This window comes from Pygocentrus nattereri, chromosome 17, assembly GCF_015220715.1.
Source record: "Pygocentrus nattereri isolate fPygNat1 chromosome 17, fPygNat1.pri, whole genome shotgun sequence".
NCBI lineage: Eukaryota > Metazoa > Chordata > Actinopteri > Characiformes > Serrasalmidae > Pygocentrus > Pygocentrus nattereri.
Genome location: NC_051227.1, coordinates 11,022,383 through 11,049,367, shown reverse-complemented (window position 1 = coordinate 11,049,367; position 26,985 = coordinate 11,022,383). Strand labels below are relative to the sequence as shown.

The 26,985-nt window shown below is 44.1% G+C and overlaps 1 protein-coding gene across 1 annotated transcript in view; it reads right to left on the bottom strand.

Moving 5' to 3' along the window:
• clpb (caseinolytic mitochondrial matrix peptidase chaperone subunit B) overlaps nucleotides 1-25,725 on the bottom strand; it is an 83,101-nt gene extending 57,376 nt beyond the window's left edge. Inside the window, exons 1-5 of the mRNA XM_037546713.1 lie at nucleotides 25,507-25,725; nucleotides 24,035-24,424; nucleotides 22,110-22,161; nucleotides 16,430-16,516; nucleotides 1,653-1,756 (exon numbers count right to left, since the gene is read on the bottom strand). Of these exons, the coding sequence (XP_037402610.1) occupies nucleotides 1,653-1,756; nucleotides 16,430-16,516; nucleotides 22,110-22,161; nucleotides 24,035-24,419 (628 nt within the window). The 5' untranslated portion in view covers nucleotides 24,420-24,424; nucleotides 25,507-25,725. The remainder of the gene's footprint in view (nucleotides 1-1,652; nucleotides 1,757-16,429; nucleotides 16,517-22,109; nucleotides 22,162-24,034; nucleotides 24,425-25,506) is intronic.
• Between the last annotated feature and the right edge of the window lie 1,260 nt (nucleotides 25,726-26,985).

Below are 26,985 nucleotides of genomic sequence, written 5' to 3'. Positions count from 1 at the left end.
GTGCATCTGGGGAAGCCTCCTCCCAGACGGCCCAAAAAACTGCCAACAATACAAATGTGTGTAATATACATATCATATATAAATATGTCTCCTACTGCTGTGTGTGAGGGTGTGTGTGTGTTTGGGTGGCTGAGTTTTTTTATGAAAAATAATAAAAAATAACATGGTGGAAAATGGAACGATTACACATATGCAAATAAGTTGCGCATGTTTGGATGTTCTGTAATAATACTGTCCGTGAGTAAATTGATATTTGTAATAACACCCACACACTTCTTCTCCAGAAGAGAGAGTGCGAGAGGATTGGTCATATTTAAAAAACGGGAGCCACTCCGCTTTATGGAGAGATTATTCAGACACTGTGATGATGAGGAGGATGATGATGATGATGGCCAGAAAGAATTTGAGAGTTAGCAATGCACAAATACACACACACACACACACACACACACACACGTCTGTTTTTATACATCAGAACATGGGGTCATATATAGGTCCCATATGAACTATATAGGTAAGCTCCTAAATGCAACATGTCCCACAGGGCTGAACGATTGAGGGAAAATATCTAATTGCGATTTTTCTGAGCTGTATTGTGATTTAAACGCAGCAGTTTTCTATTAATTAATTCCCAGGCCTGTTTTTCGGCCAAGAAGAGCAGAATATCCACTTTTCTGGCACGAAGCCGGTTTTAGCTGTGATGGTTGTGATGTCACATATACAAAACATGGGTGTTCTGTAGCTTCTTATTGGTGCAGCTCATCTACAGGCAGGTCACAATATCTGTGCAATTAGATTAATTCAAACTTGCTAAGACAACATTGTTGATAGTGTATTAGACAATAAAAATTGCAGCTCTTGTGAACTGCGATCTTTCAGCCCTAATGTCCCACATGGAGTACACACATAAGTTCCTATATGTTTTGGGAAAATCCCACAAATATATTATGAATCACTGCTGATAAAACCTCATATCTCCAAAATAATAAGTTTACAGGAGAAGGAAAAAGCACACTCTACTCGTAATGTAAGTCAATGGAACCAGACTGTTTTCTTTTTCTTTTAGTCTATTCATCATGAGATTTACACACAATGTAAAGAACAGGTATTTTCAAATTATGCAAAAAACTGAAAAACAACAAAAATGGAGATCCAAGGTTTTGCTCTGACAGCAGCGATACGCAAGTACCTACATGTATTAGGTCCCATGTAAAATTCAAGCTTGCCTTGTGTATTAGTTATCCAATATGTCCCATATATATATATATATATATATATATATATATATACACATGGTCTAAAAAGGCCACTTGCCCTATATGATGTGCCCAACACAAATGGTCCAAAATTGCTTGGAAAAAATTTATATCCCCATTTACTTCCATTAAAAGTTAAGAACGTATTTTTCTTCTTCTGTAAAGTCACCTTAAGAGGATATATTTATATATAAAGTCGCTTGTTGCAAAGCATCCCCTTCTTCTGTGGTTTTATTCAGGGCATCATCACTTACCTGTTGACTTTAATCTGGAGTGCAACCCCTAATACACACACAGAGACACATATACACACACATACTCGCATACATTTTCAACATAGGTTTTCCAACATAGTTGGGACATTTGTGTTTTCCTGAAAAGTAACGCGCCTCTTACCCTCCAGAGAGTGGATGCCTTTGTCTCGTGCAGTTCCATAAACACTGCTGAACTCATCTCCAAGGTTTGGATCAGCGCCAGACTCCAACAGGACCTTCACGACACTGTGAAATACAAACCCACACAGTTAAGAGCAAATTCAGTGCTTTTATCTCTGACCTTGAACTAATTCAGTCGAGTGATCCATATGATCATTTATAAAGGCTTATTCCAACTAGTGTCAGTTGCAATAACACCTTCTGGAGTCATCCTGACCAACACAGCATTTACTACATCTGACGCTTAGTTGGGCCGAGTCTTTAAAGTGTTAATGCAGGTTTATATCATTTGCCATAAATGACCTATGTAGCTTTATGAATGCCGCCCTTCAGTAAAGTGTTATGCGTTTGTAAAGGTTACTGGTGTTTCTTTCATGTTAAATGAGGTCAGTTAACATGCTTTTATTATTTAATCATGTTACTTTCACACGTATAGCACAACTCTGAAAGAAACTCCACAACGTCTTAAATATCTTTGAATTGTTTTTCATAATAGTAATCAGGTGCGTCTAAACTTTTGACTGGTGTAACCTCAGTGATGAATCGGTCTTTTTACTTTTGTCGTTTTCGCCGGTGGAAGAACATTATCATTGAAATAGGTCCCATCAGGCCTGCGGAAGGGAGGCTCCCTCTCCGTCGCCGTGGAGACGTCCGTCTCGCCTGTCCACCTTGGTACACACTTCCCATGCTCTGCTGCTCTTGTGGAGTAAACCACATACTGAACGCTTCCGGAAAATGCTTCCCCACCCAGAGCGGGAGAATCAGTGCAGCGTCAAAACAAATATGTTTCCCTTAGAAACGGCTGTGAGCGCCGGACGCACATGCACACGCCTCAGGTACACGACTTCCCACGCGCTGTATTTACCCGGTCAATGTCACTCACGGCGCACTTGACCGAGAGACTCGCATGCATACATTCACATCTGCGAGTCCAGTTACAGGCTTTTGTTGATTTTCTAAATGAAAATAAGTGAACACATCCTGCGCATGCACATTTTAATGCACACTTACTGTTTAGTAACTGAATATAAAATTTAAGGAAAAAATATGTGGAGTCCAAACTCCAAAGTACTAGATGTTTATTTAGGCTAACATGTTAGGCTTCAAACCACAAGTGGTTCCAAATTGGTCTTTATGACGTTAATTTTCCATAAGCTCCATTCAGAAGCTGGGCGTCGTGTGAGGCTGTTGCTCTTCTCTCCAGTCTAATAGACGGTGCTGTCATTTTAAACCCTTATAATAAAAGAAGCTGAACTCAGTTTGTTTTTCTACTCAAAACGATTTTCCCCAAATCTGGGCTATAAACTATAAACAGACGGCGTCTCTTCAGTGATTTGCTCTGGAAACATTACTTTTATAAAATAACACAAAGAGCGTCTGAGATTTTTGGCTTTCAGCAGTAATTTTGTGAGCGTATAGTGATATGTGGAGATCATAAAACACATGTTCTAAATAAATAAAATAAAAATGTACATTTATTTCATGCAGTTACTGAATAAGTTGCCTTAATATTTGGGCAAGTAACTTCAGATGGACAAACCAAAATACACCCCGGAGAATAAGAGGTTAACTAAATTCCTCTGAAATGCCAAACATTAACTGATTATAATAATAATTATTTTAGAAACATGGACTGAAGAAAACATCTGCTGTGATCTGCAGAGTCAACCTCACATTGTTTATAGAACTGAGTAAAGGACCATTGAGATTGTTACCAGCGTAAAGTTCTAAATCCAGTATCTGTCATGGTACTGGGGGTATTAGCGGGTGACTTGCACATCTGTGAAAACACCATTAACACTGAAAACACACATTCACGTTTTAGAGCAACATATCGCCACTGTCGGAACAAAACCTTGTACCTCCAGAATGCTAACTTTACAGGAAAAGGAAAAAACATACTTTACTTTAAATGTAAGTCAATGGAACCAGAATTTTGTCCTAGTAATTTTTGGACAGTTTCTTCTGGTCCATTCATCATGAAACTTACAGACAGTATAAAGAGCAACAGGTATTTTTTTAAATTATGTCAAAAACTGAAAAACAACAAAAACAGAGATAGGTTTTGCTCCGACAGCAGCGATATGCTGCCTTTTAGACGCTGTCTTTTTCAGGGACATCCATTCTTATGCCAACAGAACACCAAAAAACATTTTGCATGGCTTATAAAGTGTTTAACCTCATGTAGCAGTTAACAGTCACCCAAGTTCTAGGTATTAATTGTTAAAGCATGAAGCAAAGACTCCAAAGTACTAAATAATTAATCAGGCTAACATGTACGGCAGCAAGTTATGAGACGGTTCAAGTAACTTACTCTGAAATGCCAACATTTATTGGGAAAGTCACACTGGCTAATGAAGTAACATGATTACACAGTATTTTGGAGCTTGGGTTTAATGCATACATTACATTATGTTAATGTATATATAAATGTTACACACAAGTATGCACTCTGTAAGACTCTCTAGTCTTTATTCAAACACAATCGTTTTACATTCTACATTCCTGGTACTTTTTACCCTTAGTGATTACACAGTATTGCAGAGTTTGTACCTCAAGCTTACTCAGTTATATCTAGGACCTGGTTTGGTTCAGCCCTGTAATGGACCTGTCCAAGGTGTTTCCTGCCTTCCACCCAATGACTCCAGCACCCCCCACCCAGAAGGATACATGGCTTAGATAATGCGTGAGCTAATACGTGCATCTGATTAGCACCTGATACTAGGGTTAGTAGTTAGCGCATCAGGTCTAGAACCTGTTTCAGTGAGCAATGGATTTAAAATAGTGTGTAAAACTGCACTACGCGCTCATCGTCACTTCAGATAACTAACTTTTGGGAGTCAACGGCTGCGTCAGACCACTTTTGACCGCTCTGTGACCTCTCACTGGCCGGAACCGGTCTATTGGCCTTGCTTCGAACTGTTGTTTCTGTCATAACGAGGTTTGGCTCTGATTGGCGATCTGGCTTCCGTCGGTCAGGAAGCAACAGAGGACAGACTGCTTCAAATGATTGTGTGTATGTGTACTTGTGTACGGCCATAATCATGTTCAGCACCAACATTTTAAGGACACACGGCCCATCAAAAGATTTCTAAAATGTTTTAAGGGGGCTTGATATCCGTCTTTAACCTATTTCATGCTCCCCTTAAACCTTCAGTATCAAACACAGCTTGCCTCACTCACATTACCACTCTCCAACCTCTAGCACCACTAGTACTCAAAATATAAACAGGCTGTTTTTCTTACTGCACCTTTAAGACTGATATTCAAAAAGCAGCCTGGGTTGAAACACTCCTTGCAGCTGTAGCGTCAGTGGGCGGGGCTAAACATTAAAACCACCTGCTTGTTGCTATGCTCACTGTCCACTTACTGACTAGGTGCACATGTAGCCCCCTTTAATCCTGTTTCTAAGTGGTCAGGACCCTCACAGAGCAGGTACTATTGGGTGGTGGGTCATTCTCAGCACTGCAATAACACTGACGTGGTGGTGATGTGTTAGTGTATGTTGTGCTGGTCTGAGTGGATCAGACACAGCAGGGCTGCTGGAGTTTGTAAACATTGTGTCTCACTCTATTAGACACTCCTACCGTGTCGGTTCACCTTGTAGATGTAAAGTCAGAGACGACAGCTCATCTGCTGCTGCACAGTTTGTGTTGGTCATCCTCTAGTCCTTCATCAGTGGTCACAGGATGCTGCCCACAGGATGATGCCCACAGGACGCTGTTGGCTGGATATTCTTGGTTGGTGGACTATTCTCAGTCCAACAGCGACACTGAGGTGTTTAAAAACTCCAGCAGCACTGCTGTGTCTGATCCACTCAGACCAGCGCAACACACACTAACACACCACCACCACCACCACGTCAGTATTATTGCAGTGCTGAGAATGAGCCACCACCCAAATAGTACCTGCTCTGTGAGGGTCCATGGGGGTCCTGACCACTGAAGAACAGGGTAACAGAGTATCAGAGAAACAGATGGACTACAGTCTGTAACTGTAGAACTACAGAGTGCAGCTATACAGTAAGTGGAGCTGATAAAGTGGACAGTGAGTGTAGAAACGAGGAGGTGTAGTTTTAACGTTAGGGCTGATCAGTGTCAAAAAAGAATTCATTCAAAGCAAACCCGTCTGAAATTTGAGTTATATCGCAAATGAATACAATTCTTCTCTAAATTTAAAACACTTCTGGGCCTTACGTTGACCTTCGGGCTGCGACGCCTCTGGGAAACTCGCCCCAGACGCATTTTAGAGTGGAAACAGTGGCAAAGGCTAAATCGGGGTTCCACTGGGGTGCTGGACAAATTTGCAAATAATCACAAAGAAAAGCAGCGGAGACGGGAATATAAGAGGGGGTCACGTTTTGGGAGCCCCCTTTTGTCACTGTATGTGTGAGAGCGGGGTCAGAGAACTGCCTGACCCTTGACTGAAGCTCAAAATCAAACACACCAAGAGACGAGCAAGAAAGCACATGAGCATCAGGGAGCAGATTTGCGGGCTGGCTAAACGAAAGCAGAAGCAGAGGGAGGCTCAATAAACTTCTTAAAGACCCCCTGAACTCAAAAATGTGTGGGTTTTAAATGGTTAACTCCTCTTGGAGGACTTATTACAATTATATAGACCGATGTTTGTATCAAACGCGTTATTACAGCGCCGAGTTCACGTTTCTCATAGGCCTTCTCAGCATCAGGAGAACATTCCGCAGGGCGCTATGCAGCTGCTCACTTCTGTGCACCACGAACGACGTGCGACACACTAAAACACGGTGATAGGAAGGTAACGTGCAGAGAGGAACCCTGCCTTCAGCGGAGGCTGAAGGAGCTTGCTTGTTCATCTTAGCTAGAACAGATAACTGATATTGGAGTGTAGAGTTATGACAGCGTGCAGTTTATACTCCACATCTGTCCAGTCAACCGCGAAATGTGGTGCAGAGCTGCTCTACTAGTCCCACAGCAGGGAAATTCCACCTCTGCATTTAAGCCATCCGTGCAGTGAAACACCACATACACACTAGTGAGCACACACACTAGGGGGCAGTTAGCACACTTGCCCGGAGCAGTGGGCAGCCCTATCCACGGCACCTGGGGAGCAGTTGGGGGTTAGGTGCCTTGCTCAAGGACACTTCAGTCATGGGCCTCCACCCCACGACTGCCCCAATAAAAGTCCTTGGGCAAGACTCCTAACACCACCTTCACCTACCTGTGTAAAAAATCTCTCTGGATAAGAGCGTCTGCCAAATGCCGTAAACATAAACTGAAAAAAAAAAACAGCATAGGCAATAGCAAGCGTGAGTGAAAGGTTAACTGAGCACATCAACCCTTTGACGATGAAGTCATAAGAACAGAGCACGACACATTTCACCTGTGTAATCAACAGATGACACGACGGAACGGCCTTTAACACACAGTGACAAACACAGCATGTTTATTTCTAATGGGTTGTGGAAAAAAATGGTCATGCAGGAGTGACCTGCTACTTTAGTCACACTCGCCAAGTCAACCTTATGGCAAAATCCGGAAGCGTTAAATATGTCATGTTTAGAAAACTAGAACTTTTATTACTTTAACTCAGATAAAAATCCTAATTTGAAGTAAAACCGTTGTACGCGGTGCATTTACACTCCGCTCAGTCGTTCTGAAATCAACATCTCATGCCATTTAGAACCTGATGGGACAAACGCTCACAACCAAAACTCCATTCAGAGCACAGCTTTGACATTCTGCACGGTTTTGTGAATTTTTTCATGAAGATCTGTGATCTGATTGGACAGGCAGCAGGCAATTTGGCATTTAATGACCCAACAGCCTGTCACTGCCGTCAGGACAAAAACTAGTACATCTGAAATGACGACCTGACAGGAGAAGCAAAAAAACATACTTTACTATTAATGTCAGTCAGTGGAACCAGAATTTTTTCCAAGCCATTTTGGGCCGTTCCTGTTGGTGCATTCATAAGGAAATTTGCACACAAATGTAAAGAGCAACAGGCTTTTTTTTTCAAATTAAGCCAAAAACTGAATAACGACTAAAATGGAGATACGAGGTTTAGTGCCAACAGCAGCCGAGAGCAAGTGGAATGTTCTAATAAAGCACATAAAGCTAATAAAACTCTCAGGCCATGAACATATCAATGTACAGGTACAATGCAAACGTTCAATGATGCTAAAAAGTTTATACCCATACCCACCCACACCTGCTTCCTCCCTCTACGATCCGTCTGCTGTTTACAAAACACACGACGGGGGAAGCCAGGCTGCGCTTTCTTCCGTTGTCAGATTGGGAGACAGTCACACACAAACACACCTGGACAGAGACGTCCAGCTGTCCAGGGCTGAGTGTCTGTACCCGAGACAGGTGGTGGGAGCCGCATGGGTCAACGTGTGTTCACCTGTGTGTGCTGAAGTGTCCAGTGACAGCGGGAATGAGGTTGACTGGAGGAAAGAAAAGTAAGTCTTGGACCTGGACATTTTAAATTTCCAGTCACAACAGACATTAAGCACAAGTTATGCATTTTTCAAGATATTTGAAAATAATTCTGAGGGAATATTTATATAGACGCAAGGAAATCCACTTTAGGATAAGCATAAGGAATAAAGGAATAGCATAAGGAAAAGTCAAAATAGGATTTACTAAAGCTATAGTTGAAAATATTATTGAAGGCTACAGAGAAAATGGGACTCCTAACAGCCACCTGGAAGAGCTGGTAGACACCAAAACTGCCCCCATCAGATAAACAGCACTGAAAGCTTTGATCTCAGAGAGAGGAGAAGATCAAGCTGCTTCAGATCTGAAAACATCCACAGGTGTTTCTGTTCAGGGTATTATAAATAGAAATAACAGTGAAAACTTTAACGCATCAAACTCCAGTGGTAAGCATCGCACATTACTTTGTATGTTTCTGATGCCTCCATTTCCGTCTCTGATTTTCCAGCCTTCAGTTCATCATTCCGAGCTCTTCCCACTCCCCTCATTAGTAATACATGCCCCATTCCCACCCATTCCGACATAATCCCCCTCCATTCTCACTGGCTTGCCCTCCTATCTCTGCTAAAGGATGGATAATCCCTCTCTCCAGAAGCCCCACTCCACCTCCTTTTCTCTCTTTCAGGAAGGAGAAAAGCTTTAGCGCTCGTGTGTTTTCTCTCTTCCTTTCTCTCTGGGCGAGGCCGTGCGGCAGCCGGCCGGAACGGTCAACAAGGGTTCCAGTCCATCGCTGGTTATTGTCCACGTGAATGGACAACCCCTCGGGGCTGAAGGGGAGTTCGGGTGAAGAGCGCACACGCACAAATACATCAAAGCTCAGCAAACAGACATCCCTCTCCGCCCGAATCCCAGTAATTCTCTCTTTCAACACCACAACGAACGCAACAGTCACATTGCTGAGTTTTGAAGTTGGTGGGCAGACTTGAGCTGTGATCAGATTCTGAAGGTGCCACGTATAAAGGTTATTTTAAAGGGGAATTCCAGCGATTTTACCAAATTTCTGTACAATTTAATTGCTGGCAATTGACAATGTGAACAATCATTTAGAGCAGTTAGATGTGAAATGATTCACACCAGAAAAAATGTACCAATTGGGATTTTCTTTACAGTGGTGGTGATTGAACCGGGTGTCCTGACATCTGTTACACAAATAAAAACTACTAGTGAAACTCGATGTGTCAGAGTTTTTCTATTTTATGGTAAAATAGTGGTGAATCTGAAAAAACAAGTTTTCTCTGGGGACTATTTAGCCTCACAACACCCTGCATGTACCCTTCCACTATTAATGGATTTTAAAATATATGTTTGATGTCAAAACTTTCTCTCAAAATGTAAATGTACTGTAAAACTACAGTATCTCTCAGACATCAGGCAGTGGAGTCATAACTATTTTGTATATAAGCTTATTCTGTATATAATCTTTCAGAGACTAAATTCTTTAGATGTCTGGTTCCTTTCACCAGTATGGTGAGGAATTCATGAAGTTACATCAAACCACTCCGAACTCTTTGCTAACATCTTAAAGACTGGATTATGTAGAATTTTTATAACACTTAAAATTTTGAAGCGTATTTGGTTAAAACAGACACTGTAACTCTGTTACCTATAAATTAAAGCAAGGGTGCCCAAACCTTTTGTCCTGGAGGACTAAAGACCAATGTCTGTGGTGAGCTGAGGCCCAAAAATACATGGAACAAAATACAAATAAAGGGAGGTGGGTTTAATTTTTTTTTTTTTTTTAAAAAGGTACATAAAATTTCATTTAAAAAAATGAGTGTAAATACTTCAAGTAAAAACTGCATTTGCCATAAGAATTTTGTATGCAAAAAAAGCCCCAGCCTGCACCGTAATGTAGAAGAACTGCTCATATGTCGGCCAAAAAGGCCAAGCAAAACCCCCGTATGACAGCAAAGGGCCTGCAGAAGGTTTACCTCACAGGAGTGGTGGTGCACTGTTCTACTCTGTAGTGTTGCTTAAACAAACATCAGAAGGAAACCTCACCTGCCACCTCTTTACAAAAGCCAACATCTGAAGCATGCAAAACATCTACATGATCCAGCGGCATTTTAGAAACGAGTGCTGTGGACTGAAGTAAAAGTGCACACTCTGGCCACGATCACCCAAAGGTAGGCTTGGAGGAAAAAGCAGCATTTGATGAAAAGAACACCTTGCTAACTGTTAAGTATGGGGTGGATCTATTGGGCTTTGGGGTTGTGTAGCTACCAAACATTACACAGGTAGATGAAAGAAGGGCTCCCACGAAATATCAGTAAATTCCTACATCTTCGCCAAACTTAAAACAGCACAATAATTCAAAACATACCATGAACTACTTCACGAAATGAAAGCTGAAGCTGTTGGAGTTGCCTTCACTGCCCCCTGGCTTGACCATCACGGAAAATCTGTAGGTAGATCTTAACATAAGACACAAGAATATGGCAAAATATGTGAGCGAAAATTCCCACAGCATGAACAGAAAGACTCTTAGATTAGCTTAGGATGTCCCTGGGGACTTCATTGCCAAGAGCCAATATCCCAACACCAGAGAGGCCCAAATCTCCACTGCTGACACTCTCTTATCACGCTAGAACAAACACACGGACACTTTCCACCACTTCCCCACTGAGACACAAACACATCTTGGTGTCACCATCAAGATAACATCGCCGTGATCTCCTCTTACCACTCCGAGGCTCACTGTTCCTCAGCACCGGCCAATTTAACGCTCATTACCGCTCCAAACTGAGCCAACATGTCAAAAACTATGGCGCTAAATGTCCACAGAATGTGCATGAAAATCAACACAATCCTCAGCTTTTTTGCAATTTCAGCACTGAAACATGTCCACTGCTTACGAGTGCTGAGCTCACCGTTTCTGTGATGTTGCAAAAAGCTTCCCATTTACATATACAGATTTATTTCAGCCTAAAGCAAATAAGCCCCACCTGCTCACAATAGACTTATATTCAGCCTGGAATGCTTTTTGAATGTACAATACAGGACAGCCAATCAGAACAGAGCTCATTTGCATGTATCACAGTGTATATGCACAGTAATAAAAGGCACAGTAACAAAAATAGAATGTTTAACTCCAAGGGCTAAAAGAGAGGTTTATAAAAATTAATTAAGAAGAAAAAAGGAAAACAAAGAAAAACTTTTGTTGCATTTAGCTACTTTCAGTAACGATGAAACAAAATAAGCACTCACCTAACCTGCCTGTGTGTACTGTGCTATATTATACTGTACCTGTACTATATTATCATTCATTGACTTGGCTATAACAGCTACAATACATGGCCAAAAGTATGTGGACATCCCTTTCTATTGGCACCACTGAACCCAGCCATCAGTCAAAGCATGACTTCAGAGGTCACGGATGGTGTGCTTTACACCACTCCTCCAAACACTTGGTATTGCGCATAGTGATCTCAGGCTTGTGTACAGCTGCTCGGCCATGCAGACCTTATAAGGCTCTCGAGGCACACTTGTTGTGCTGATGCTGTTTCTAGAGACAGTTTGGACCAAACTCCGAACTCTCTAGCGAGTGTTCAACATCGTGTAAGCACTGTGAGCTATAGCACTCGTGAGTTTGTGTGGTCTACCACTTTTTGGCTGAGCTGTTGTTGCGCTGCACACTTGCATTTCACAATAATAGCACTTACAGTTGACCAGGGCAGCTCTAGCAGGACAGAAGTTTCACAAACTGACTTATGGCACAGGTGGCATCCTATGACAGTGTCACATTTATAGTCACTGAACTGTTCAGTACGACTTCAGTACGATTCTATTGCCTATAGGGACTACACGGCTATGTGCTTGATTTTGTACACCTTTCAGCAAAGAGTGTGGCTGAAACACTTTAATAATTAGGAGAGGCGTCCACATACATTTGACCATACAGTGTATTAATAGTTTCTACGCTCCAATAGTATTAACAGACTCTAATACGTTTGAACACGTGGTAGGTTACCATTTAGAAAATACGATAAGTGTCCATAATAAACGTTAGGAGGAGAAACAGAAAGAAAAGAGAAAGAAAAATAAAGAACTGCATTTAACTGCAGCTAGACACAAACAAAAACAACAGAGACCATTCTAATGATGCATTTCTCAGAGTGGGCGGTCCTTTATCTGCCTTGAAGCTCTGATTGGTCACAGGGGGATTTGAGTGACAGGAAGACGGAATCAGCGTCACAGCAATGTGAGTTATACTGCTCATAACAGACGCCCAGAGCGTGTGTGTGTGACAAACACACACACACTCACACAGACACACACACGCACTCACACACACAGAAAGCAGAAACACCCTGCAGCTGTGTGTGTGTGTGTATGTGTGTGTGTGTGTGTGTGTGTGTGTGTGTCTGTGTGTGTGTGTGAGGGTTTTTTTCTGGAAATATTTAGAAAAAACAGTGATACGTTTCAAACAGACACTGATAGAAACATCATTAATCTACTGTCTCAACAGTAGGACTTCGACTCCGTCACCAGAGAGAGAAGGAAATAAACGCACTCTTTACTCATAAAGATGAATGGAAATCTATTATTTTTGTCATAAATATTTACAAGAGAGTTCATCCTTCAGAACAAAACACTTAACACAGTGCATACAGGCAAACAGGATGCAATCATTCTCACTGACAGCAACAAAAAACAAGCGCAAATGATTTAGAGGGAATTTTTCAAAAATTCTGCATAGACCAGTCACTGAAATGCAGGGGTCACTCGTTCTGAGTGGTTTGGTGAGGAGTGGGTGAATGGTGAATGGACCTGGCATGGTAGTGCCTCCCAAAGCTCTTCATTTACCAAAACGTGTCTTTGTGAGTTTTTAAATGTAATGCTTGCCTATTTTGCCCTAGAACACCCTGCATGTACCTCTCCACCTTAAAGGAATTAACGAGCTCAAAGGCTACTCTATCCTGAACTACTAGCCTGTCAAAGTGGCTAAAACCCAATGGGTATTCTCACTCTTAGTGCTGACTGTAAACCAGCTGCTGCCGTGTCCATTTACGTGGCTGCGACAGACAAAGGTCCCATTTGTCAGCTGCGTAAGTCAGAAGCCGACGACGCAGTGGATGACACAGAAAGCAGAAGAGGTGGAGGGAAGCAACGCTGAGTGAGGAGGAGGTCTGACCACCATTGAAAGCGGTGTGTGGACCGCAGCAGCAGAGCGAGTTGGGATTGACAGAAGACCTCTTGCGCTGTGAAAGTGACCTTCGTGGCCACGGAGAAAGACTGCACACTAGCACAGCATCAGCACCCAGCGATGCTGCATTCAGCTCCATCCCCACCGACTCCCGTTGGCTAAGCAAGAGGCCATGGAGCAGAAACTGAGGGTGAGGGCAGTTAAGAGGAATGCCACTGCTGCTGTTGTCGCACCCAGTAGCCCCACACTTGACGCTGTGAGCTGGCGAGCTTCGGATGAGGACACAGGAAAGTCAGAAAGCCAGTTGTGCAGATGTGAGGCCACATGGGCCCACTGCTAAGCTGCATCATGCCTCACTCGTGGAGTGCTTCAGCTGGACGCTCGAGGAGGAAAGCATACCCAGATTGGGGAACGCCAAGGAGCTCTGCCACTGTCTCCATGTCATGCACCCGTTCGCTAGGAATCACCAGAGTGATGCCAAGGTGATACGACTCGCACTGCCAGGGACGGCCACTCTCACTGGGGATACGGGTGTGGCTGTACACCCCACGCCACAGGAAGAGACTCTGCCCCAAGCACTGTGGGAGGACCCCTGGATGGTGAAGGAGCAGTATATTAGGGTAGCAAATTGGGTCTGGGTGTGGCAACGACTGTTGTGCTTGCCCTGGACCAGCCCTGTGGATCCCCTGGGGAAAGGGGACTGTGCCAGGCCAGGAGGGACCACTGTGGAAAGCGCAGGGCCCCGAGACAGGACGGGGCACCCACTGCAGAGGAGCGGGCACCACACAGCGCTTGTGCTGGCTGAGACGCTGGGCAGGCCGAGACTCTGGCTGCAGAGAGGCTGTGGCGCAAGTGATGCATTTCACAGAATTTGTTCAGGCTGTGTGGGTCACCAGGACAGCCAGTCCTTAAGGGGGGTGCTGCTCTGGGCTGCCGTGGGGAGTTAAAGGTGTGTGACCTTGCCACACTCACAGTCTAAAACAGGACATTTGTTGCTGTTGACGTTGTTGCTGTTGTAGTTTTAGTGTAGATGTTTGTTTATTGAACTGTGTTTCTAGGAGGGTGGGTTCCTCCTTGTGTGTCAAGTCCTCTTCCATTGCCTCCTCCCTACACTGCACACTGAAATGTGTTTCCATAAACACATAAATAAGCAAACAAATAAACAGATGGAAATAAGCAGTGCCGCATCCATCACTGCAGTCCTAGTCAACATTTCTGATTCTCACCCCACATTAAAATCAGCTACTCATTTACTCCTCTGCTGGTCTCTGAACGTCCACAGCTTGTATCGGGATGGGGGATTGGGGTGGGGGTCAATGTTTCGGAGGTCTTCTCTTTGAATGTCTGGAGGTCTCTGCTGTGTTTGCCCAGTCAAAATAGCATCTGTTTCACTCCTGAGGGGCGACAGCCCACACCCCTCCAATCAAAAGAGGAGGCGCGCCCCTGCTGCCATTCGCTTCCTAAATTGGATTCCGACGCCCCCCCTCTCCACCCCATGGTCCTCTGGCTGTGTGTACGAGTGTTTGGAAAGGCAGGGTTAATTGAATTTGGTAAAGGGAGGGGGCTGACTCCTGGAAAGCCATGATTTCTGAGAATGGGGAAGAAGAAGGCCGAGGTACAAGATGTGAAGCAGAAGGCTGTGGATTCAGATCCCACGACTAGAGGCGTGCCTGGTTGTGCCTTTGGGCAGGGTACTAAGCCCCCGGTGCCCCAGGAGGTGCTGCTCTGCTGGCGATGCCCAGGAATATCACAGAACTGGAAGCACTACCAGACTGGGGCCCGGTTAGGCAGCAAAATGACCATGGGTAGATCTTAAACATATGGAGTAAGCAAGAGAACTGGAAGCACCGTTTTTCATTTGCCCATGCTGCATCAGCTTTCTACACCCAGCGCATCCTCCACTGTTGTCCAGTAAAACAAAACGATGCTTAAAATTGTCTGAGACACCCAAAAGCCTTAGTGTCCAAACGTCCATACACAGAAATATGATGTGTATTAATTACAATGCAATTGTAAGTATATCCCTGCTGTCGGAAGAAATCCTCGCATCTCTATTTTTTCAGTTTTGAAATCATTTGAAAATGCCTGTTTCTCTGTATGTTGTGCGTCACTTTCATGGAGAAAGGACCGGAAAAACGTTTTAAAATGACTTGGAAAAATATTCTGGTTCCATTGACTCCCATTAAAAGTAAAGTGTGTTTTTTTTCCTCCTGTAAAGTTATTATCTTGGAGATATGAGGTTTTGTTACGACAGCAGTGATACATAAATAATAAATATATACGCTAGAATTCAAAACAACGGCAGACAATGTTAGAAAGTATCGCAAAATGTTTTATATATCAGAAATGGTACGCATGTTTAAGAAGCAGCATCATGATGGAATCCTCTTCTGCATTTACCTGCAACAAAGCGAGTCTTATATTCTGTTCCTTTAAGAATCAGCGGCGCGAGAGATTCTGAACTTTTGAGGATTAAAGAAAGAAATATCTGCAGTTTGTTAACTACATCTTCCATCCAAGAACCAGGAACGCTACCGCCCTGACAGAACCCAAGGGAATGGAGTCCTGACACACCAGCCACGTCCCTGAGGTTATGTATTTCAATATTAAGTAATTATTATTGATTAATAATAATTACTATTAAATTAAAAGTAATTATTTATTTTAGACCAAACTGGACGGAAGACTGACCGACCCACTGGCTGCGATATTTACAAATGTTCAACTACTGTTAATAAGTTACTGAAGATTAGATGTTCTTCATACTGGACAGAGAACCTTATTATGGTTTCATGCCAAATACCAAGACAATGTACTGCAAAACAACATCACACCCAGTATTAAACGGCTGAATAATACGAGATGTTTCTGATAGTCTGAGCTGCAAACGGCCTGTGAAACTGGGTTTCATTACTAACGTTGACTCACGTTTAGTCTGAATGAACTACAGCAGCAGGAACTCTGGAAGCTAATGAGGCTCATTAAGGCTCATTACTGTCCTAATCTCATACACACTGCAGTGCTTTAAACACACAGCCAGTGGTCTGAACTGAAGACCACCAGCACAACAAAAACCCAACTCACTTAACCAGGAACACACGCACACACGCTTACTTGTGGTGTCTGTTCATGGAAGCCACCATAAGAACCGTCCAGCCCAGACGATGACGAGAGTTTGGATCCATTCCAGCTGCCAGCAACCTGAGAGAGAGAGAGAGAGAGAGAGAGAGAGACAGAGAGAGACAGACAGACAGAGAGAGAGAGAGACAGAGAGAGAGACAGACAGAAAGAGACAGACAGACAGAGAGAGAGAGAGACAGAGAGAGAGACAGACAGAAAGAGACAGACAGAGAAAGAGAGAGGCAGCAAGGCAGAGAGAGACACAGACAGACAGAGTGAGAGAGACAGACAGACAGAGACAGAGAGAGACAGAGAGAGACAGAGAGAGAGAGAGACAGAGAGAGAGACAGACAGAAAGAGACAGACAGAGAAAGAGAGAGGCAGCAAGGCAGAGAGAGACACAGACAGACAGAGTGAGAGAGAGAGACAGACAGACAGAGAGACAGAGACAGACAGACAGAGAGGGAGAGAGAGAGAGAAAGAGAGAAAGAGAGAGAGAGAAAGAGAGAGACAGAGAGAGAAAGAGAGAAAGAAAGAGAGAGACAGAGAGAGAAAGAGAGAAAGAGAGAGAGAGAGAGAGAGAGAGAGAGAGAGAGAGAGAGAGAGAGAGAGAGAGCGAGAGAGGGAGAGAGAGAGATTGAGAGAGAGAGAGAGAGAGATTGAGAGAGAGAGAGAGAGAGACAGAGAGAGAGAGAGACCGAGAGAGACAGACAGAAAGACAGAGAGAGAGAGAGAGAGAGAGAGAGAGACAGAGGGAGAGAGAGAGAGACAGAGAGAGAGAGAGAGACAGAGAGAGAGACAGAGAGAGAGAGAGAGAGAGAGAGAGAGACAGAGAGAGAGAGAGACAGACAGAAATACAGAGAGAGAGAGAGAGAGAGAGAGAGACAGACAGAAAGAGAGAGAGAGAGAGAGAGACAGAGAGAGAGAGACAGAGAGACAGAGAGAGAGACAGAGAGAGAGAGAGAGAGACAGAGAGACAGAGAGACAGAGAGAGAGAGAGAGACAGAGACAGACAGAGAGAGAGAGAGAGAGAGAGAGAGAGAGAGAGACAGAGAGAGAGAGACAGACAGAAAGACAGAGAGAGAGAGAGAGAGAGAGAGAGAGAGACAGAGACAGAGAGAGAGAGAGAGACAGAGACAGAGAGAGAGAGAGAGAGAGAGAGAGAGAGAGAGAGAGACAGAGACAGAGAGAGACAGAGAGAGAGAGACAGACAGAAAGACAGAGAGAGAGAGAGAGAGAGAGAGAGAGAGAGAGAGAGACAGACAGAAAGACAGAGAGAGAGAGAGAGAGAGAGAGAGAGACAGAGACAGAGAGAGAGAGAGACAGAGAGAGAGAGACAGACAGAAAGACAGAGAGAGAGACAGAGAGAGAGAGACAGACAGAAAGACAGAGAGAGAGAGAGAGAGAGAGAGACAGAGAGAGAGAGACAGACAGAAAGACAGAGAGAGAGAGAGAGAGAGAGAGAGAGACAGAGAGAGAGAGACAGACAGAAAGACAGAGAGAGAGAGAGAGAGAGAGAGAGACAGACAGAAAGACAGAGAGAGAGAGAGAGAGAAAGAGAGAGAGAGACAGAGTGAGATCAGGTGTAAAGGTAAGTGGTGAGTAAATGTGAGGTGAGTAAAGGTGAACAGTGATCTGTGCTGCTGCCGTCTGTCAGGAACAGTCTGAGTGTTTACAGTCAACACAGCCTCCTGTGCCCCCCAGCGCCCCATAACCCCCCCGAGCCGCCAGACGGCCTCAAACTACAATACTTAACACATCTGGTGTCCGTCAGCACACACACACACACACACACAAACACACACACACACACACACCCATCTGCGCAGAGGCCTCTGGCCTAAAACTCACAAAAACACAGTGGAACAGTCGCTCCTGTACCCCTCTATACCTCTCTGTGTCTCTCTCTCTCTGTCTCTCTCTCTCTCTCGGGTTTCACTCACTCCACTGCACGCATTGTTTAACGGTTTATCTCCAACATACGTGCAGACGATCCACCAGCCGTCTTAAGTGGGGGACAGGTGTGTGTGGGTGGGGTGGACATCATCTGATATGAGTGTGGACAAAGCTCATATAAGAACAGGGTCAGGTAAACTGGCCAGATCAACTCTGTCAGTACTAACACACTCATGTCCATATCTAGAATTTGGTCCATTCAGTCATATGCAGCAGTCTGACCACCCCAGTCGAATTAAATGCACAGTTTTCCTCAACACTTAAATACGGCATTCCTCTGTACATTTCAGTGCAGTTTCTATACTTTTCCTGAGTTTAACATTTAAATACTACAAATATAAAATATGCAATGAGCTACAACTCCTTTTTATGTTCTATTTATTCCAGTACATTCACTACTACCCTGTTTCCTAAAAAAAGCTGGGACACTGTGCAGAATGTAAATAAAAACAAAATGACATGATGTGCAGATCATTTAAACCTTATATTTCATTAAAAATAGTACAAAGACAACAAATCAAACGCTGAAACCGTTTTTTTTAATACTTGCTCATTTTGACTTTGATTTCAGCAACATATTTCAAGTTGAAGACCAACTGCTATAACTTGATTCCAGCTGCTTGTCAGTTTCAGGGGCTCATTTGTCGTATTTTTCATTTCATAATGTGCCAAATGTTCTCAGAGGTGACCGGTCTGGACCGCAGGCAGGTCAGTTTAGCACCTGGACTCTTAATACAGAGCAATGCTGCTGTATTACATGCAGAGTGTAGTTTGACATCGTCCTGCTGAAATAATCAAGGCCTTCCCTGAAAAAGACGTCGTCTGGACGGCAGCAGATGTTGCTAAAACATGTTTATATCATTCAGCTTTAATGGAGCCTTCACAGATGAGCACATCACCCAGGCCAGAACTGTGCACTGATAACAAGCTGAGTGGTCTTCAGCCCGGAGGACACAGTGTCCATGATTTCCTAAAAGAATTTCAAATGTTGATTCGTCGGCCTACAGGACACGTTTCCACTTCAACTCAGTCCATTTTAAATGGGCTCAGGCCCAGAGAAGGTGGCAGTGTTTCTGGGTCCTCTTTATATTTGGTTTCTTCTTTGTATTTTAGAGGTTTAACAGCATTTGTGGATGTCTGTTTTTAATGTAGTGCCGTCTAAGGGGCCAAAGATCATGGCCAGCAGATACTGGTTTTCAGCCTCATCCCTCACAGACAAAGATTTCTCCAGATTCTCTGAATCTTTTAATGATATTCTGTACCGTAGACGATGAAAAGCAGAAGCTCTTTGCTGTTTTATGTTGAGAAACGTTTTTCTTGAATTGTTGCTCTATTTGATGGCACAGTCTTTCACACAGTGGTGAACCCTCCTCATCTTTACTTCTGAAAGGCTCTGCCTCTCTGAGATGCTCCTTATACCCAATCATTTCACTGACCTGCTGCCAATCAACCACCAGGTGGTGGTTTTACATTACACAGCATTTCCAGCCTTTTGTTCCCCGTCCCAACTTTTTTAGAACATGTTGTTGGCATCAAATTTAAAATGTGCAAATACTTAAAAATAAATAAATAAAAATGTATCAGTTTTGACATTTGATTTGTTGTCTTTGTAGTATTTTCAATGAAATATATGGTTTAAATGATTTGCACATCACTGCATTTGGTCTTTGTTTACGTTTTGCACAGCGTCTGAACTTTCTCTGAAACAGGGTTGTACAACAGATGGCATGTTAAGGTGAAACACCATCTCATCCCTCACACCACACACCGCGCTGAGAGGTTCAGGCTGAGCGCTTCATTTCTGAGAAGGTGAGGTCAGTCGGTCCCTCTGCAGGCCAGGCTGGTCATGTTTGTGTTTCAGCTCATCCTTCACTGCAGGTCTGTGTGTACAGCGCCATACTGAACTCATACAGTGACAATTTTCATTGTGCTCTCTCTCTCTCTGTCTCTCTCTCTCTGTCTGTGTCTGTCTGTCTCTCTCTCTCTCTGTCTCTCTCTCTGTGTCTGTCTGTCTCTCTCTCTGTGTCTGCCTGTCTCTCTCTCTCTGTCTCTCTCTCTCTGACTCTAGTTTTCTCTCCCCCTTTCTCTTTGTCTGTCTCTTTTCTTCTCTCTGCCTTTCACTCTTTTCCACCTTTTCTCTGTCTTACGCTCTCTCCCTCCCTCTCTGTCTGTCTCTCTCTCTCTCTCTCTGACTCTAGTTTGCTCTTCCCGTCTTTTTTTCTCTCTGCCTTTCACTCTTTCACCTTTTCTCTGTCTTACGCTCTCTCTCTCTTTCTCGCTCTGTCTCTCGCTCTCTCCCTCCCTGTCTGTCTCTCTCTCTCTCTCTCTCTCTAGTTTGCTCTCCCCCTTTCTCTCTGTCTGTCTCTTTTCTTCTCTTCGCCTTTCACTCTTTTCCACCTTTTCTCTGTCTTACGCTCTCTCTCTCTCTCCTGTCAGATCTCCTAAATGTGACTGTGTGCTCACTGTTGCATGAACCACTGCTGCCCTCTAGTGGTTAGAGCATCGGTCACAATCTGGTCTCCTACGCAAATACAATCTTGTGCAAAATTTTAGGCACCCCTGACCAAATAACATACTTTTGCTGATTTTGTAAGTGAAAATAAATGAACCCGTCGTCTCCAGAGAGCACAGTCGAGCACAGTCCTGCACAGTGCTGCACAGTTACGTTGATTGTAAAACACAATATGGGGCCTGCGCATTACTTATAGCACATTTCACATTTTTGCTGCCCCCCCCCCCCCCCCCCCCCCAAAAAAAAATGTATATGGGAGGAGCTAAAATATATACAGCTTTTTTCATTTTAATTTTTTTGCATTTTTAATAATAATAATAATAATAATAATAATCACCACAAAAACATTGAACTTTGAAGGTCTTTGAACCTTACTTTCCATATACGGACTGTGTAGAGTGAATGATACATATCCAAACAGTGACAGTGGACATTGGCCAGTGGACACTACAGCAACTCTGTCATATCAAAAAAGAGAATTTCTGGTTTTGTGTGATGTGCCCCATCAGACGCAGCAAATAAACAGAAATTAAGTAATCAAAACCCAAGGGTCTCTCATTTACTATCTCTCCTGGACACCACTATTTACACCACTATTTACAAGCAAAAACAGGCATCTGGTTGGATCACAAAAAAGTGGGCGTGAAGGGGGAGGGGCTTGTGTTATGCTCACACCCAGAGTCAGCTGACTGGGCTTTTCACAAACTGATGCTGTGTAAAATGATGTGATTTTGGGGGTTTATTGTGTTAGAGGAGGGTATTTCTGCCTAAATCTGGTGAACAGTGTAAAAATTGCTAACCAATGTTTTCAATAAGTAAAAATTCAACCCACAAAACTCAGGCGCCATTAGAGCGCCCAGGCCAGACTGCTTCATGGGAGAAGCAGCTAAGCAATGAGCTTCCCTTGAATTTGCATATGAGCGTCCCGTGTAACCTAACGGACAGGACTGAATCACAAGAGGTTCATTTTTAGTGACCCCCCCCCCAGAATTTTGAGACAATCAGGGGATCCAGGAGGTTAATTAGGGGACCCAGGACCCCCTAAGACCCCCTGTACTTTGCACCTTGCCTACATGCAGTTCTAGACATGTAGCTACAGGAGCAAAGGTGATAAAGCCAACCTGCAGTGTGAAGTGATTCTACTCCTGCTGAGAGTGACAAATGTGCAGAGGTCATTTCCGAAACTCCCTCAGATGAGCTGCTTACCTCTGCACCTCCTGAGTGTTGTTGGACCTGGCGGCATTCAGAAGAGCTTCACCTGTAAGGTAAATAAACATTTATTATTACTGTTAGCAGAAAATAATATCTATTATTAAAATAACTCTGCGCAGTGATGGGCTGTGACTATTACAACTAAATTCTGCTAGCATCCCTATGGGATTCTAGTAGTATGTTAGCGCTAAGCTAATGAAGATTACCAACGTTTAAAACTCGTATCAAACATCAACAAACAGAGTCGTTCAGCGAAGTCTTCCATTCCTAACAACTAACCCAAACTTGGTTAGACTACAGCCCTATTCACAGTCAGTGATGTATCTAGAACATCCACAAGGTCTAGAGTGATGCTTATTCGCACAATATTGGTCCCGCCCACTGAAACTCAAAACGTGATTGGCTGATTCCACTGTACAGTCCTCATTATGTTGGTAGTTAATCTGAGACATTAGGCCAGCTCCTGAAGTCCTAACCAATGGGAGAGCTCGCTTAGCTTTCTCTACCGAGACACCGCAGACAGCCGAAACATTCCTCAGACCTCCAGCATGAGTGGGCGGGGCTAAACTTTCAACACGCTCGCTACCATCAGATCTATCCACTCAGGGAAGGGACTCGCAACTCGCATCGCAGAATGTTCTTCCACATGTCGCGTGTAATTACAGGTCTCCACCAGAGAGGTCTCCAAATCCCCAAAACTGACATAGTGCAGCTTCAAATAATGAACTATCAGTTTTCATTTGAGGGTATTTACATCTAAATCTGGTGAACAGTGTAAAAATTACAACCCCAGAATTCAGGGGGGCAGATTAGCCCTACACGCAGTGTGCAAAATACCCCCTGGGCAAGCGAAACTGCCAGGGATGCTGCAAAGGTGTTTTAAGTTCAGGGTGCTGAAATTTTAAGCAGCATGTATGTAACGTGAACAATGACGCCATGTCTTTTTTCTATTCGATTTTTCGACACACATCAGCTCTCTGCTCTCTCATTCTGGACGAAATGCAAATTAAACAAGCTGCAACCAATCAGATTGTTGATATGTGGTACTGTAACCGATTATGTCACACCCAGAGTCAGCTGGAGATATAACATTATTATTAGGTCAGTCGAATTTTAATGGTTTAAAAACAGTTTAATGCCGCTTTGGGGTTCAGAAGCAACTTCTATTTCTATACTCTTAATTTCTGAACCACGTGTTTTAGCGACGCGCCCTCAAAGCAGCCAGCTGGTAGGGAGGGAGGTGACTCGGCCTGCTGTGACGAAAATGCAGCATCAGCTTATTCAGAGCAGCTGCTGCAGATTTAGAAAGTATGTAAATACACACATTTTATAAGCTGATTCTCCCTCTGGGTCGCAGGGGGGGTGCTGGTGCCTATCCCAGCGGTCATTGGGCGGAAGGCAGGATACACCCTGGACAGGTCGCCAGGGCAGACAGACAGACAGACAGACACAGACACATTCACACCTAGGGGTAATTTAACATGTCCAATTGGCCTGACTGCATGTCTTTAGACTGTGGGAGGAAACCGGAGAACCCAGAGGAAACCCACACAGACACGGGGGGAACATGCACAGAGAGGACCCCGGTCACCCGGCCGGGGAATCGAACCCAGGCCCTCCTCGCTGCAAGGCAGCGCTACCCACCGCGCCACTGTGTCGCCCAAGTATGTGAATAAAAATAGAAAAATACAAACTTCACTCTGAACCAAACAGGTTGTTGTTATTATTGTTTTTAGCAGATGCAGGTCCAGAAATCGGGGGTGCTGCAGCCCCCTCGGCACCCCCACTGCCTATGTCCTTTTAAACAGCATAGTTCTCACATACGGACTTACATGAATGAGGGGCGTGTCTCAAATCGAGCCCTCGTTCCCTACATAGTGAGCCACAGTCTAGGAAATGAAAGTCCATACTTTACTCACCTTTAGAGTCGTCGTCCTTCTTTAGGCATAAGGCCACGGCTGCAGCGGACAGCGCCCCCGCTGTAGCTGCTGCCCTCCCTCTCGCCCTGCTGCCCCCTCCCTCCTCCTCCTCCCAATACTTATTGGTGCGCCCCACTGAAGCCAGCGCCGCCCATGAGCTCCTCCGGTTCTCCAGGCTGACGCGCCACCTGTTGGCCAGCTGGTGGTACTGTACTTGAGGGGTGACGGTGACGGTGGCGGTCGTGGGGCTCCGGGTCATTTCCAGCTCCCGTGTGCAGCACCTGGAGGCCTCGCCGGGGCTCGTGCGCAGCGCACGGCACGGAGACAGACTGCGCGAGCGCCGCGTCAGCAGCAGCCGCTTCGGCACAGAGGAGAGCAGCATCATCCAAACTAGAAAAAAGATTCATGACCAGATATTAATAAATATAAGCAGATAATATTACTAATAATACTACAAACACAGTACTGGGTGCAGATTTCAACAGACAGGCAAATATTAAGAGACGATTTATTACTGGAGAAAACAAAACAAACAAAAACTGAACAATTTGAATTACCAGGAGATATTAAAAGGCAATTTCACCAACTTTTCAAACTTTGTGAATAATTCAGTCCTTGAGATGTAAACAATATCAGCCATTCAGGGTGGTTTGCAGTGAAATGGTTCACAGTAGAGAAATGCAGTGAATCAGATGTCTTTACAGTGGGGGTGATGGGAACCAGGCATCGCCATGACTACGACACAGATATACACATTGTATTTACTATCCAGAACCACCAGCGAAGTTTATTTGTATTGTAGATGACAGTTAAATAGTCACAGATCCAAAAAAATAAGCTTTCTTTGGGAACTACTTTGCCTCAAAATGCCCTATGTGTATCCATCCGCCACTAATGGGTTTATATAAACGGATTGTGCATTTTATGCCAAACCTTTATCACAAAAGTATAATAAAACAACGTCTCGGACATCAAGCTGAGTATTTACAACCTTTTCATGGGGTAACTTTTTGTGAGCTTTTAGAGGCAGACGTCTGGTTCCCATCACCACCATGGTGAACAGTTCCGACTCAGCAAGCTTCTCTAAAAATGGAGCGTTTAACACCAGACCACTCTGCATGACTCGGTTTAGATCTAAACCTTTTAATTATGTAGAACTTCTGAAAACTCGCTGGAGTTCCCCTTTAAGGCAGAGCATATGCAGATAAACATCACGAGATGTCAACACGAATAAGTCGATATTAATAAGAGAACAGCACGTATTGATAGATATTAATATATGAATGAACACATATAGACACACTTATATGACCGAGGGTTCATCTGTGGTACATATTCAATAACGTGCATTAATATTATAAGAGCTCGAGCACAGAGGACAGCACGCCTGCCAGGAGCTCTGAAACTACAAATCCCGCACACGAGCGGTCAGCCACGTATACAATCAAATGTTAATGTACTTTAATCCTTACCGTGAAATTAAATATGTCAGTGCCGTTAAATGCGATTTTAGCGACTTGTGAGGCTTTAATGTGAAGAGAAAGTCAGTCCGGTAGCAGGAGGGCAGCAAAATAAACGACAGCGGCGCGTGTTACACGTCATCGCGGCGCAGTGCATCATGGGCACTGTAGTTTTTCCGCCTTTCCGCGGTTGCCTCTAGACGCTTCCCACGCGCCAGTGTGTATAAAGACGGCTGTTAGCTTTCGCTGATGTGCTCTGCAGTAAATCCGTTTCACCTCGACCTTCAGCTTTACTTTACACAGCGCTTAGCTTTGGGTTTGCACTTTAAGCGTGCGGACGGCAGGTGGCGCAGCGAGCTGATCTAAACAGGCGGTTGTGTTGATGCAACACTTCAGCTTTAGGCCTACAGGACTCGCGGGACTGACCAGGACTGTGAACTGTGTTTGACAAACTGGTCAGTGGCCTATAGGCCTGCTCTCATTTCAGCGCGCGCGCACACACACACACACACTCTCATTCATTCATACACACACATACACACACACACACACACACACACACACACTCATTCATTCATACACACACTCATTCATTCATACACACACACATATACACACTTATTCATTCATGCATACACACTCATTCATTCATTCATACATACACTCACATATTCATTCATACATACTCACACACACACAGTTATTCATTCATTCATTCATATACATATACACACACACTCAGACAGGTTTTAATACACACTGCTATAACCTATGAACAGCCCAGCCGGTCCCTCCAGGTGTATTCTATTAAAAGCTTTCTAAGTAAATGCTGACGACAGACGTGTCTCCTAACGTCTTCGGGTGTTGCGTACAGCGAGCTGCAGAGGGCGTGTCTCTGTAGGACTTTATGAGAATCCAGCTTGCTCGGCTTTTTATGAGGTGGCTTTTAATAGGCTGCTGATTGGGTAACACCTCTGACACGCCCATCAAACGAGAGCAGTCATGCTTCGAAGCCTGCCGTGCAGCGTTTCACCTGTAGTATTAACAATGATTACATAAAGAGGAGGCGCTAGAGGGCGCTAGACAGCAAAACCAGGCGTGGGGGTGGGGTACAAGCAATATAATAACAGTAAGGGAACAGAGCATTTCCACTCTGAAAGACTCTGTTTACGTCTTAACGGTTTCATTACGTAGGGTACGGAGGATTCCTCTCCCAGTCTTATCAGAATCTGCTGTGGCTCAGAGGAAGTTGGTTTCCTCTCCTATAACCAAAACCACATTCCCTGTGTGTTAAATGGGCCAATAAAGCTTCATTCTGATTCTGATGGAGGCCTATGAACTTAAAAGGGGAATTCCACCATTTTTTCAAAATTTCTGCACAATTGAATCGTAAAGAGTTGAAATGAGATGTAAACAAAGTCATTCAGAGTGTTTTGCTGTTACATGTGTTTGATCTACAGAAACCACCACCGTGGAGAAATCTGGGGCAAA